At 37.8% G+C, this 13,832-nt stretch overlaps 1 protein-coding gene across 1 annotated transcript; it reads right to left on the bottom strand.

Annotated features, from left to right (window-relative positions):
• Window positions 1–4,415: 4,415 nt before the first annotated feature.
• On the bottom strand, window positions 4,416–11,732 carry LOC107800751 (uncharacterized). Its single transcript, XM_016623978.2, has 11 exons — window positions 11,164–11,732; window positions 10,226–10,350; window positions 8,797–9,241; window positions 8,589–8,704; window positions 7,677–8,460; window positions 7,062–7,514; window positions 6,755–6,943; window positions 6,440–6,661; window positions 5,575–5,896; window positions 5,266–5,455; window positions 4,416–5,123 (listed from the first exon to the last, which is right to left on the bottom strand). Exons 1-11 carry the CDS (start codon window positions 11,362–11,364, stop codon window positions 4,640–4,642), a joined length of 3,531 nt encoding a protein of 1,176 aa, XP_016479464.1. The 5' UTR covers window positions 11,365–11,732; the 3' UTR covers window positions 4,416–4,639.
• Between the last annotated feature and the right edge of the window lie 2,100 nt (window positions 11,733–13,832).

The raw sequence follows: 13,832 nt of genomic DNA, 5'->3' as shown, positions 1-13,832 counted from the left end.
TATTTGCCCTCAGAAACTAACTCTGGCTGGTGTCTATGAAGGTTGGTCTCTGTATTGAGAATAGGACTTGGTAATTTTTGTGGTTCAGCAGAAAGAGTAGTATTAGTTTTGGTTGTTTGGATGGAGTGGTGGTAGATATTAAGTAGTGAAAGAAATGAGGTAGTGGGCAGTTTATGATGATCTTCACATGGAAACTCAACATATTGTTTGCATGAATTTCGGGGAAGCCTAGAATCAACAGTATGGGGGGTTACTGTAGCATGCAGGGTTGGTATTGTAGTGTTTTGAGTTGTAGCCAACGTGGCTATAATATGAAGGGGCCTTCCTGAGTTGTTTAAGCTTGATTGGGTTGAGGATGTAAGTAGATGGTTACATGGCAAGGACTCATGAGGTGTCTTGTAGTCCTGAGAAAACGTGTGATAACCAACTTAAGGTGGGGAATTTGGTTCAGATAATCTAGGCTTAGGGTCATTAGGAATTTGATTGAGCAATGAAGTCGGCAACTTATTGGGAGTATGGAAGAGGGCTTTTGAATGTTGCTGAGTTAGTATTACTTCAGTACCTAGATTTTGTGGTATTGGGCTTTGGTAAAAGTGGTCAATCTTTAAGTCTGAAGGCTCATCAGAAGAAAGTGGGTGGATTTGTTATTAAATTCTATAACGGGCCTTTGCAGTGTAACTTGCTTTGTAGAAGTGACCCGGCCCAATACATCTGAAGTAGGGTTAGAGGACTGACCTGCGAGGGTTTGTGCTATTGGTGGCGCCGCCATTGCAGCCGCCTTCCCTTTGTCAAAGTTGGGATGTTTGGGTAGGTATATACTTTTCTTAGTGAAGGTCACTGTTTTCCATTCGTTTTCCTTTAATGGTATATGATAGGGGGTGATATTAGATGCCAACTGTTGGGTTTTCTTAGTTTGTTCATTGGGTGCATGAACGACTTCAGGGCAACTGGTAGTACGGTTCCCAAATCTTGAACAGTAGGTACATAGAAGATTTAGTCCTTCATAGAGAAGTGACTGTCTATGGTTCCCTATATAGAGATGCGTTTTAAAGGCTTTTCCAAAGGCACTTCAATGCATATATGTGCATACCTTCCTCGTGTAGTAGATGAGGTACATGTATCTATCTTTAACAGTCGCCCTAATTTTGAACCAATCCTACTTAGTATTTCCAAGTCATAGAACTCTGTAGGCAGTTCAGGTAATCGTACCCAAAGAGCTGAGTATGTGAGTTGTATAGAGGAGGCTTTGAATTTTGGCTCCCATCTTCGTACAGTTAGAAAATGACTAAGAATAAACCATGGACCTCCGTGTAGAGCCTTGATCATATTTTCTTCTCTTTGGAACTTAATGAGAAAAAAATCAGAACCCAAATCAATGAGAGGTAGGACCTCTGTTGGTTTCCATAGAGCCATCAATTTATCACGCATGATTTGATGAGTAATCCGTTTACCAAATAGCTTAAATATCACAGAGTATTTTTAGGGCTCATATAAACGTGATTTATAAGTTGATGTAATTGGTATGAATGTGTTATCATCAGTAGGGTTATGGATTACTTCATCTGCTAGATCTGAGATATTTAAAGAAGGTATTTGGTTGGTTAGAGTTGGCAGAAGGTATTTGTCTGTTAGCAGAATTTGTAGGAAAGTAGCCGGTTGTGTATGCATATTTATGTCATCCATTTGCATAGATCCTATATCTGGAGGGTAGTTAATTTGGTTGAGTTGTTGCAAGTGTTGCCGAGAATAGACATGGTGAGTATAAAAGTGTTGAAGAGATTGAGGCAAAGGAAGGTGTGTTCTACAGGAGCAGCGGGAGTGAGGAAATTTTTTTACATTATTGAGAGCTTTTTTTACTTCCCAACAAAGATTGTGGTTGAGTCTTACCTTAGCAACTAAGCAATAAAAACAAAAGAAAACCTAAAAAGAAAACCCCTTAAATTCCTCATGTGAACACAATCTTATTCAAAGTTCAAAAATCACTTTTTTTGGCTTTTGGTTCCATTGAACTGGAAGCTAGTACAAAATCTATTTCTAACTTCGTAATTCTATTTTGCATGGTATCTTAATTTGTGGAGTCAAATAACTTTTTGGTTATAAATTTATAATATTTTAACTATTTTATTTATACAAGAACTTATACAGAAGTGTACTGGGTATATTGTTGTTGTTGTTGTTGTTATACAGAAGTCGACTGATCTAACTCTTCTGCTCATAAATTCACTAATAACTACATCAATCAAAAATAAGTCCACCCCGGGTATCAATTATACATTCAAACTCACTCATAATTTCTGCAGCCCAAAAAAAACATTTTTTTTCTTCAAGCAACTTCTCAATCAACTATAAAATACAATGGAACTAGTGAAAAGACACAAAAAAGAAGTTCACCAATTGATTTCATGCTTCATTTGAATTAACCATAAGCTCATCCAATCCAAAAATCTCCCAATTCTTTTAAAGAAAGAAAAAAATTCTAAGTGGATAGTAATAAAAAAAATATAGACAATCCTCAAACATGGCCATGCTAGTCTTCTGTGCGATCATTCCAATTTTATTCTCTGTCACAAAAGGGGCAATATTTTTATTGAAAATTTATTGGGTCTAACCAGAAGTATCTAAAAATCAGTTATTTTCATACCATTTACAGCAAAATCTATTTCAACTTCTGCTGAGGTGTTGGTTGAGAACCCTGTTAGTTATATGAGAGCAGCAAATCAGGAAATTCTAATAATACAAGAAGCGGCAGCGCGTCCATTTTCACCAGAAGGGAGGATCAAACCCGTTTCTAATATTTTATACTGTTGTGATTATGCATGCTAGTTTTAACCCCATGAGTCTATTGAAAGCAGTCTCTTTGCGTACTCATTACCCTTCCCAGACCCCATTTATAGGACTACATTGGGTATGATGTTGTCGTTGTTGTAATAATACAAGAAGCTCCATATAGTTAATGACTCTTTTAAAAGTAGCCATGATGACTTTGACAAAATCACATATGGTATTTCTGAAGTCCTCATGTATCAAGGCTAGTGCATACTTGAAGCCTGTTATTCTTCAAGGATGAATAACGATTTCGCAATTCCTTGGACAATCAATTTGAAAAGAATTGCCATCCAATCAACGTAGACATCAAGGGAACGGATACGAAACATTCTTGGCTGTGAAAACCTGTAAAGCAACAGCAAAATTTGCAGTTTGCACCATGCTGGAAGTTAAGGTTTCTCCATAAGGAAACCTCTTGAAGCCAAAGGACTTACGAGCTCCGACACCACTCTCCCTGATCAAATTTGTATTGTCTGATATGAATTTTAACGTAGGAACGTTTTATGTTCAGTTTGAAAAGCCTAAACCATATATTATATCAACTGGGATGTAATTACGTTTCAGTCAAAAGGAAGATCATGCAACTTGCTTTAGATAGGAGTACTGAGTAGCTATGGTCCAAGAGCACCTAGTATACTGTGGCAGCCAGTGCAGCACAAATGCGATGGATTTCAAAAGGCGTTCGGATCTATAATGAAATGCCCCATGTTTCTGATCATAGACGTGATTACTCTCAAATTTTAACAGATCAAGATAAATCCTAAATTCAAGACAACTCTTGAAGTATTAAGAGTTTATTAGGATTACTTGGTGGCTACTCCACCCAAACCTTAATTCATGCCTATAAATAAGGCTACATATGTCCTTCAAAGAGGATCTCAGCAATTCCATAAACTCTCGAAATATGCGCAAATAGATCAAATATGAGATCTCCAAAATTTCATGAAACTCTTGGAATATTCATTAAGAGATCAAAGACATGTCAAATATATCTTACTTAAAGTCCTACTTTTGAGAAATATACCGCTAAAGCCCTCGAATCAAGTAGAATAAATCGGAGTGAAGAATCACGGGATAGCAAAGTTGTAACCTACAATTGTTTATCAATAAAATCATTTTTTATGATTGCAATTTTATTTTTTTTGTTGCAAACACTCTATTGCAAATTTCTTTCTTCCAGGGGAAAAGGGGAATACCTTGCAAGGTCTCTTTAGTTCTCTTTCTAGGGCCTTCTCAGGTTACAACTGCTAACCTTTTTTTCTTCTCTTATAGTGACAGTCTCAATGTCAACTTATGCACACCTCGACGGCATGAAGTACCTTCCGATCACCGTACAAACGTACGGGATAGTACAGCATTTTATCTTTATGTAAAGTTGAAGTAGGTGCCACACGAGAAGCAGGGTGGAATGGATCATTCCAAATGCAATCTTCGCAGCAGTGAGAGAACACCACATAAGAACTTCCAAAGGAATGGAAAAATAAATTACTGACTTAACAACAGTGTGTGTGGGCGCAAACAGCAAAACTCCATTTGCATAGGTAATAGAGCTCTGTTTTAGGCTCTCCTAGCCCAGTACAGTACAGGTCTTTTGTTCCCATTTGCATTCAAATTATTTGTCAAACTTGAAATGTTATATACAAGCAAGCGTTTCAGTTGCCTTATTTCAGCAAATATCTACATTCTCTAGGTTTCCATTCACCTCACTACAGTAACAATTACCTTCAATCTAGGGTAACTATTAGCTTCACAACTAGATGAGATACAGTAGTAACTACATGCCCTGATATGTACAAAAGAATGTAAAATACCTTCACATATTATCTACCAACTGTGCATACCAAGGACCATGAACATTCACTGTCACACGCGTTGCCACAATCAATACAGAGGCAGCTTCCACAACCTCATCAATTAGAGCAGTTGCTCCCACCTGCTGCAGAGCCATTTCAGCCAATTCTCTTCCCTGTCTTCTGGTTCCCCCAAGTACAACTCCTCTTCCAGCTAAATATATTGCCCGAGATATGCGTACAAAAATAGCATCCCCAGCTTGCAGGCTCTTGGATAACATCCTTGCCATGATCTCCTTGATCTGTTGAAGCTTCATCACATCAGCACCATAGTTGCCATGCTCTAAAGGTTTGCCAAGCGTCTCTATAATCTCTTGAATCCCAGCATCACTGTTGGAGTCGAAGAGCTCAGAAAGCGCTTTGACACTTCCCTGAACAATTTTATCCATATCTACTGCACTCGATACCATTTGCATACTCAGAAGGACCTGCCTTTGGACTAGAATGCTGCACATAGTCAAGTCAAGAAGTAAATCATCAAACGTTAAATAACAGATATCCAAAAAACAAGAGCATTTTTTGTATCTCACGGCCTCTTTCAACTGTTGCTGAGGGTGGGGGAGGAGAATGAAGTGGAGATAAGATTTACCTGGTAGCTATTACTATGATCTTTTGGATTTTTGCCTGAATAACCCTTAGTCTAAAGAAGTTCAGATGCATAGTTTCAGGCAACCCTTCTTGTGTCAGACCAGATACTGCATTTACCAACTTTAACAAACCCAGCCTCACCAATATATCAACCTTGTCCCCCGTGCATTCTTGGCATTCATCTATAGCTTCTGAAAAGAAAAGACAGACACTAGTTAGGAAAAGAAAACAGGCAGTTTAGGCATGTTAATGCTCCAAATTCCATGAATTTGAAGGGGTAAAAGGGCGGGCCAACTCTGAGGTAACCAACCTGTAGAGGCCAAAGGTGAAGCATGGTTTTTATACGTTTTAACTGAAAAGCTTCCTCCAGTTCTAAGGGTGGCAGAAGGAAGGAAACGATCCTGTCCACTTGTTAGCCCTGATTGAGCCTCCTTGTGTTCATCCCATTCCTGGTCCATGGAATCTTTGACAGATAAAAGCCACTGCCGTGTTAAGGGTAAGGCGGTCATAGCCACAGAAGGAAGACCATAACGCTTGGTGAAAGCTTTCTTTAAATAATCAAAAGCTGCAGGTCCCTTGAGAATTGGTTCCAACATTCTAATCTTTGCCTTGCTTATTTCTTGTTTGAGTAGCTGCAAAGAAGAGGAGGAATGTCAGGTTAAGAAAATACAGAGATGGCAGAACTGTAAGGCGTAAGCACAATCATCCTCAAAGACATACAACAATTATGACAGGAGAATCATTGGAAAGCGATAACCCCACAGAATCTTTCAAGATGAATTCAAGCACCACACACTGTGACAGTGTGACAACACTCTGTATAAGAACAGAATATACTCTCACTAAAGAACTCTTTTGGAATGTGCAGTAGGTACTTATCTAGACTATTACAAATGCCACTTTTATTATCTTACAGATTTATGCACCCATTCTACAGCATAGAAAGAGAGAGAGAGAGGGGGGAAGTGAGAGAGATCCCAAGAAAACAAAAAGTTCATTATATGTTTATACTATCAGTATCAGTCCCTGATCATCTAAGTGGAAGTAAAGTCTTCTACTTTGACACAACAGAAATACTCATCTAGCAGTTATCCACAAAGTTCGTTGACCGAAGTCTATAGTTGTGATGTGTTAAAACCATGGAACAAATGAAAGATATAACGAAAGATTTTTACCTGTATCTCTTCCAGTATAAAACGCAAACCCCTAACTAGTGCCAGGATAAATGAATTCCCTGCCCCATCCTGACATATATCAGCTATTTCTCTAAACAACTTTTGACAATTTGCTTTTAGCTCATCCTCTTTAGCAGGAGAGGAAAGTTTCTGCAAAGTGACTAATGCGAAATCCATGATCTTTTGCAGATAATCCATATCCAGTTTGCCTGAGATCAACAACTAAAAAAGGAAGGCAAATTAATAGACAGATAAAAAAGCCTGCTAATATCATAAGGTGAAAGAATCAGAGATATGAACTTAATGACCAGATACCTGAGAGAGAATGTCTATATCTATCACTTCATTGATCTCTTGTCTCCAGCTCTGAGGAGCCAAGCTACAAAGTACATCTCTTGCTTCTCTCATCAGATCAACAACACGGTTGTATCCAGGTTCATCCTTTCTCATGGATTCCATGACACTATCCCAGAAAGCCTTCTCCATTGTCTCTCTAACTTTGTCCTGTAAGGTCATCAGACCAGAAGAATCAACTAAAATTTCTAAAGTCTCTTCTAGTTTCAGGAGCCTAGCCAAACTGTGCTCCGGGTTTAGTAAATCAAGATGTAAGAAATGAACCTACCTCAATACTACTATAATATTTATCAGCAACTTTTGGAGACTCAGCAAAATCAAGATGCTGCCCATGAAGACTCTCATTCACAATTAATTCATTCTCCATTTCCAATCCCTCGTCACTACGGGATGCCTGCATGCTGTTTTTGGCTGAAGAACCAACTTTTGGATGTGGTTCATCCCTAAATAAGGAGCGCACCACACGGTTTGGCTTCTGATCCCTCACCTCAAGCAAATTCTCTCCTTTACTTGTACCACCAAGAGGAGAAGAGGCACTTGGGAGAGCAGTTGGGGTTGGAGATATTGAATGCAGAATTGGAGAGCTCAGAGGACTCCCATTTTCTTTAGCTTCGAAGTATTTGCTTCGTGTGTCAGAAATCGCATTATCCATCCGTTCAATACCAGCATCTCCGCTAATATTAAGCACCTTTTCTCTGAGAAGTCTCTGATCTTCGGTCACCTACATGACAGAAATCATAAGTCTCAAAAACTTAGCTCGATAAGAATGAATAATTTTTTATGGAAGCAATGTTCTCTGATCCAAACTTAAGAATCTAAAAGTATTGAAATAACAACTACTTTTCCGTGCTACCAAGGAAAAAAGAAAAGCTAGGGGTAAAACCTGTTTCTGGATAGCCTTCAGATCATGAGTAAGAGCAACACTATCGCCTTCAGGAGTTATCCGGCATTTTTGAATCATAGAAAGTTCAAGCTGGCAAGCAGCTCTAACCAAATCCTCCTCTAAAGACTGGGCATCTTTAACCTTCCACACCACAAAGCTATTCAAGTAAGAGCACCATGCTGAATCAAACTCTGCGAGTTGTGACTTGAAGGTCTTGCGGCTTGCCAAACCGCAATCAGAATGCCCATCAGAAGTCTGTGTGGGGCCATTTAAAATTATCCTAACCAGTAGTTCAAACTCTCTGACAAATTTTTCAGCCGATTTGGCCAGGGCAATCTCACGCTCGCCTTTACCACTGAACACAGCATCAGGGTGACCTAGAACCATATATGCACACAGCACAATTCGAACAGGATATCTCGACAACTTAAGTGGAGCTCTGGCTGCTGGTGAGTTGGATACTGTTTTTTTTACACCACCACTGCGGAGAGATCTCCTTGGTGTAACCTTCCTTTTTGGCGAAGCTACTCGTTTAAGAAGATGATCAATGTCCCCCCAACCAAAAGTACTTGCAGCACTGTTAACATCACGCAACAATTTAAAGCGAAGCTCAAGCCTATCGAGCAAACCTTTAGCTGTCTGTAGTGTACCAAACGATTCAATCATCATTGCTAACTGCTCAAATGGCATTAACTTAGCTGATCTCTCATTAATACTCAGCATATTATAAGCTTTTGCAAGATGGAAGGTCGTCTTTCCACGTGTAAGGAACTGCTTCCAACACCTGCAAAAGAACACTTATAAGATCCGCATATCTCATTTACTGACAGTAATTTCATGCAACCAGGAAAATGAGCTCACTTATATTAAGACAAAGATGTGTGACGAAAGAGGGTTTGCTGCTTCCCATACCTTGCTAATTTCCTTGAAAGAAGGTCAGCCTGGTCATGAATCTTGTCATAACTGCCATGAAAAGAATTTGGTGATTTTCCTCTCTGCATCAAGTATTCTGCTCTTTGTCTCTTTGCCTGTTCATTGCGACAGAAATAGTGTCACACATTATGCATAGGACGCCATCATCAAAATTTATTTGACTTGAATCAAATGCATATGTTGTTACCCTTTGTAGTTTGTCTTCTATTTTAATCTTCATTTCTCTTCTTTTGACCTCTTCCTGATGAGAAACAGACTTCGCAACAGTCCGCGCCTGCATGACTCTAGCACATGCCCTCCTCTTTTCGGCTTCCAGCAATCCCATCCTCTTCTTCTCAGCAGCTGCACGCTTCTGATAAATTGCAGCACGCACCCGCTCTTTGTACTTGCTCTCACGAGCCATTCGACGTAGTAATGATTGAGATGTCCTCTCCCTCAGTGTGGCCCTCCTTTGGCGATTAGCTTTTAGGAGCAGCATCCTATTTACCTCAGCCTGCTGAACACGCAACTCCACCTTTGTACCCAGTTCAGCTCGTTCCTGTCTGAAGCGCATTTCTGCTCCAGTTTTAGCTGCCTGCCTCAACTCATCTAATTTTGCAAGCCGCAACTTAGCCTTCGCTAGAATGCTCATCCTGCATATAAAAAGAACTTAGAATTCGAATAACAGGATGGCTTGCACAATCACACAGCACAACCTACTAGACATAAATACACAATAGTCATTTTACTCATTATCTTGTACAAGATCAATATCTAGCAGCATGGCATGCACAATCATTCGGATAGTTGCACGAAGTCAATCTGTTCTTTAACTCTACAAGCTGCATTAATCAGGTAAAGAAAAGAGATTATGTGCACACATCATATCAAAGTAGTATTTCCCCTGTTTTTGCTTTTCATTTCTCTTTTTTGCTTTTCTTTAGGCAAGTGTACTTGAGGAGTATGGGATGTGTTTGTGTTTCCCTCTGGAAGAATCTTCAATTCAGACCATATTGATATAAAATGCACTAGTATACGTATTTGAACCCAGAAACACACAATAGAGGATTCCCCAGATTCCGATGTATATGTACGCCAGCACACAAGATATTTTGACTAAAATAGCTTGCTTAAAAGTAGTAGTTATAAGTACAAATGGAGATACAATAAACCAGCTCAAGGAAATCTTCTTTAACAGAAAAGACAAAGCTCAAGTAGTCACATCCGATAGTGATTAACAAAGGAAGTCCGAAAAATGATGGGAGTACTACTTTGAACCACGGGCAAACAAAAAGAACATAATTCTGTTACATGTCAGGACCCGCCCCATAAAATGCTATAATGACAAACTGAAAAAGGCCTACAGAGAAACCTAAAAAGACTAGCAGTGTAATACTAACTTAGAGTGCTCTACATAATTATGATGAATCACATGGCAAAACATTTTATATTTTTCAAAGAAAACCCCCTAGCGTTGCCAAATGACACAATTACTCTGTAGAAAGGCGTGATTAAAAAATAAAGCTGCTTACATGCACAAATATGTACCATAGGATTTCAGTAGAAAACTGCTCAGAACAAATAATAAATGAAAAGTTTAGATTCAGGGACAAAACTATATGAAATAAGATATTTGCCTTTTCTCCTCGGCAGCCTGAAGTTTAGCCTCAAGACGCTGTCCAAGATCTTCTCCATGAGTTGGAGTCTGTGAGGGGCTTCTGGGCTTCGGTCTGGCTTTGCTTGACAGATACTCATAGAATTTCTGCTTGATACCAAATTGCAAGTTTTAGTGACAGGATTATCCAAAAAACGAAGCATGACATAATATGACAGGATTATCCTAAAAAGAAAGCATGACAGAAAATTATCATGTAACGTTTTCATCTTTATGCTTCCTGCTAATGAAAAGCCCTTTAGGAGTTAGGACCACAACAATTAAGAAAATTAAGCAGGAATTAACATGTGGTTAACTAAGAAAAGTTGTTAAAATAAATTCTTCATCCAGAAAAGTTGTTAAAATATCATACACCAAAAAATGAAAAGGGACAAACAGGAAACAGATTCTAAAACAAAAAAGTACTTACTAAAATCCATGCAGTAAAATATCAAGGTAACAGTGAACTATGATTAATACTGCATATTAAAGAAAAAATACACATATTTCTTATCAATGGTTTAATACTTTATCTATCTCAAGAAATTCGGGATTGAGTGTTCATTTTGCTGATTGTATTTCAAAATAAATGGTCTTTTTTTCAAAGACCTAACAAGAACTGTAACATAAAGGAAAGAATCGCACACCCTTACCTAACTCAACAAACAACCTTACAGACGAGATAAATTACTATAAAGGCGAAGCTTTCCACTGAATTTTTTTTTATTATTATTTAGGAAAGAAAGTAAATACTTAAATCAAAAACCAGGACTTGGGAGAAAACTGATCCTACAAGTTAGAAATCAACATATTCAAAATTAAATTAAAGAATCAGTTAACTAATTCCGTGTAACTCCTAAAAATAGAAGGAAAATAATGATTATCGACTGTGTACAGCTTATCGGAAAAAGTTAAAAGGACCTGTCGACGAAGATCGGCGCCACGTAGCTTAGCGTCAATTTCTTCAGCAGTAGAAGGAGAAGTTTTAGGCTTAGGCTCCGACAGCTTTTGAAGAATCCTAGGTGGAATCCTCGGCGGCGACAACAACGTTGCTCCGTCACTCGCCGGAATTTCCATCGCTATTCCACCTATCTTCCCTCTTTCCGGCGACTCCACTTCCATAGTCCTATAATATATATCCCAAGAATTACAAAAAGGAAAAATTACTCCAAAACAAACGATCAAATCACTCTTTACAACTTCAGCTTTCGATCTACGGATATGGATATGTCTACAACAACGTTTTAATTCGAAAATATATGGATGTTTAATTTAAAACTCTTATAAGAGAAATTGGAATTTGAACTTCGAGAAAAGTCGCGATGATTTGTGAAGAGAAACGAATAGAGAGAGCGAGAGAGAGAGAGAGATTTTTCTTTTTTGTATATACTGTTTGAGAGCTTTTTGGTGTTTGCTTTTTTTATTTATAAAAAAAAATGATGAAGAGAATTGAATTGCTTTTGTGTAAATGTACCAAGTGCGTGCAAAATGAAGAAAAAGCGTGTTGGAATATGAGTAGGTTTCTTATCCAGAAGGCTGCCACGTCATTATTTTGCCTCTCAACGGTACTCCTACTTGAAGTTTTCTTTGTTAAGTCTTTTACATTTTTAACCCTAGTTCCTCCTTTTTGAACGTTGTCGTAATTACGTCAGTGTTTAGGCTTAAAAATTTCCTCAATACTAATTAGGGTCTACGTAGGTCGGATTGATTCAGATTTTTTATAATTATCAAACTAAATCAATTGTGTTGGGTTATTAAACCTAAAGACCAAATCAAACCAATAAAACTTAGATTTTTCACTCTCGGGTGTTTGGGTTTTTCGCATTTTTTTCGGTAAAGTTGAACAAAACATATAAATTGTGCTTAAATTATTTCTTTAATTCTGGTAAGATACAACTATATAAACTATTTTTCAAGAAAATAATACAAAATATGAGATTTCATGGCATTATCCTAAAATATTCAACACTAAAGACAATAAAATTATGTAATATAAATATTGTTAATTAAAAAGTCATAATAAAAATAAACATAAACTAAAAGTACTAAGTCAGTTAGTAGGGAGCACTAGCAGGGAGGAAAGGAGGATGAACAAAGAGAGGTATAAGGTAGCTAGGTGTAACACCCCGTAATTTGAATCGGTTGTGGATGCATTAAACGAGTATTAGCGTGATGGTAATTGAGTGGTTATGTTAATAAGTGTATAGTTATATTAGAGGTGAATTGGGGTCTAAGGAGAGGCCTAAATCTAAGCCAAGTTGGAAAAGTTTCATATTAGACGAAATCTGTAAATGAGTGCGCACAAGACCTCACTTTGAACGATCATATCTCCGGTTCTATAACTAGTTGTGTGATGCATAACCTATCAAATTAAAGCTATTTGAGTCTAGTTTCCAACGCAACAAACAGTTCGTCATTTGGAGGTGTATACAGAAAGTTATGACCATTTTACTGGGCAGGTATCACTAACGCGAAGTCGCGCGTTTTTGCTGAGTATTCTGCCTCGCGCGCGAACAAGCGCGCGAACAAGGTTTTAAATACTTTAAAGGCCGGAAATAATAGAAATTGAGTCACTTCTCAAGCTTAGGGTTTCCTCTACACCTCAACTCGACCAAGGCATCCAATTGCACACCTAAGGTGAGTTTTTAAGTGTGTTTTCATGGTGATTTCACTTCTCAATCACTAGTTACAACATGATTTTGATTGGGTTTCATAGGATTTCTTCAAAATCTCAAGAACACTCCAAAAGTTGTCTTTCAAGATTTGGTCTACAAGAGGTAATCCTACACTCTTAGACTTACATATATGGTGTTATTATGGAATTATGAGTATGAATCTAGTATTACAACTTATGGTATGGTGATTGGAAGTCATAAATTTCCAATTTAAATGCATGACCATGGTAGGGATTTAAAGATAATTATTTGATAGGATTTGTTGGTTGGGTGTGAATGGATGGTCATACATATGTAGTTAGAAGTTATAGATTTGTTAGGAATGATGGTGGAATAAATTGTTGGTTAATGGTGATAGTTGGATGAACAAATACTATAGTTATGAGGTGTAAACATCTATGCCTACAAGGTGTTGGGTAATATGCCTAAATGGCTTAGGTTATGGAATTTATTACTAATATTGGGTTCCATTGGATGTTATTGTTGTAGATTGAAGGTTCTTAGTAGTGTGGATCATTGTAGTATCACTAAGGAGCAAATTGAGGTATGTAAGGCTAACTCTTTACGTTTGGGAATATCTATGATTCTCCCTACGTCCCATTCATCATGAACATTACTAGTTTCCTCAGAAAGTAATTATGCCTTGGTTCCATGAATAAAAATAGAACTTATATTCTCTAGATGACATAGTTTCATAATCATTCGATATTCTATGAGTTTCAGTTATGACAAATCAACTTATTATGAATACTCATCTCAGTCTAATCCTATTCACTATACTAGTATCATGTAAGTCGGTATGGCTCATTATTTCAGTATCACGTAATACAGTATGATTCTCAGTTCCTGATTTACATTACTGAATGTTGAACACCTGCATTTGGGCCTGAGGCCGCAGTTTATGCTTATTGCATT

Source organism: Nicotiana tabacum, chromosome 7 (genome assembly GCF_000715075.1).
Source record: "Nicotiana tabacum cultivar K326 chromosome 7, ASM71507v2, whole genome shotgun sequence".
Lineage (NCBI taxonomy): Eukaryota > Viridiplantae > Streptophyta > Magnoliopsida > Solanales > Solanaceae > Nicotiana > Nicotiana tabacum.
Note: the sequence above shows the minus strand (reverse complement) of the source record. Positions and strands in the feature narration are given on the sequence as shown.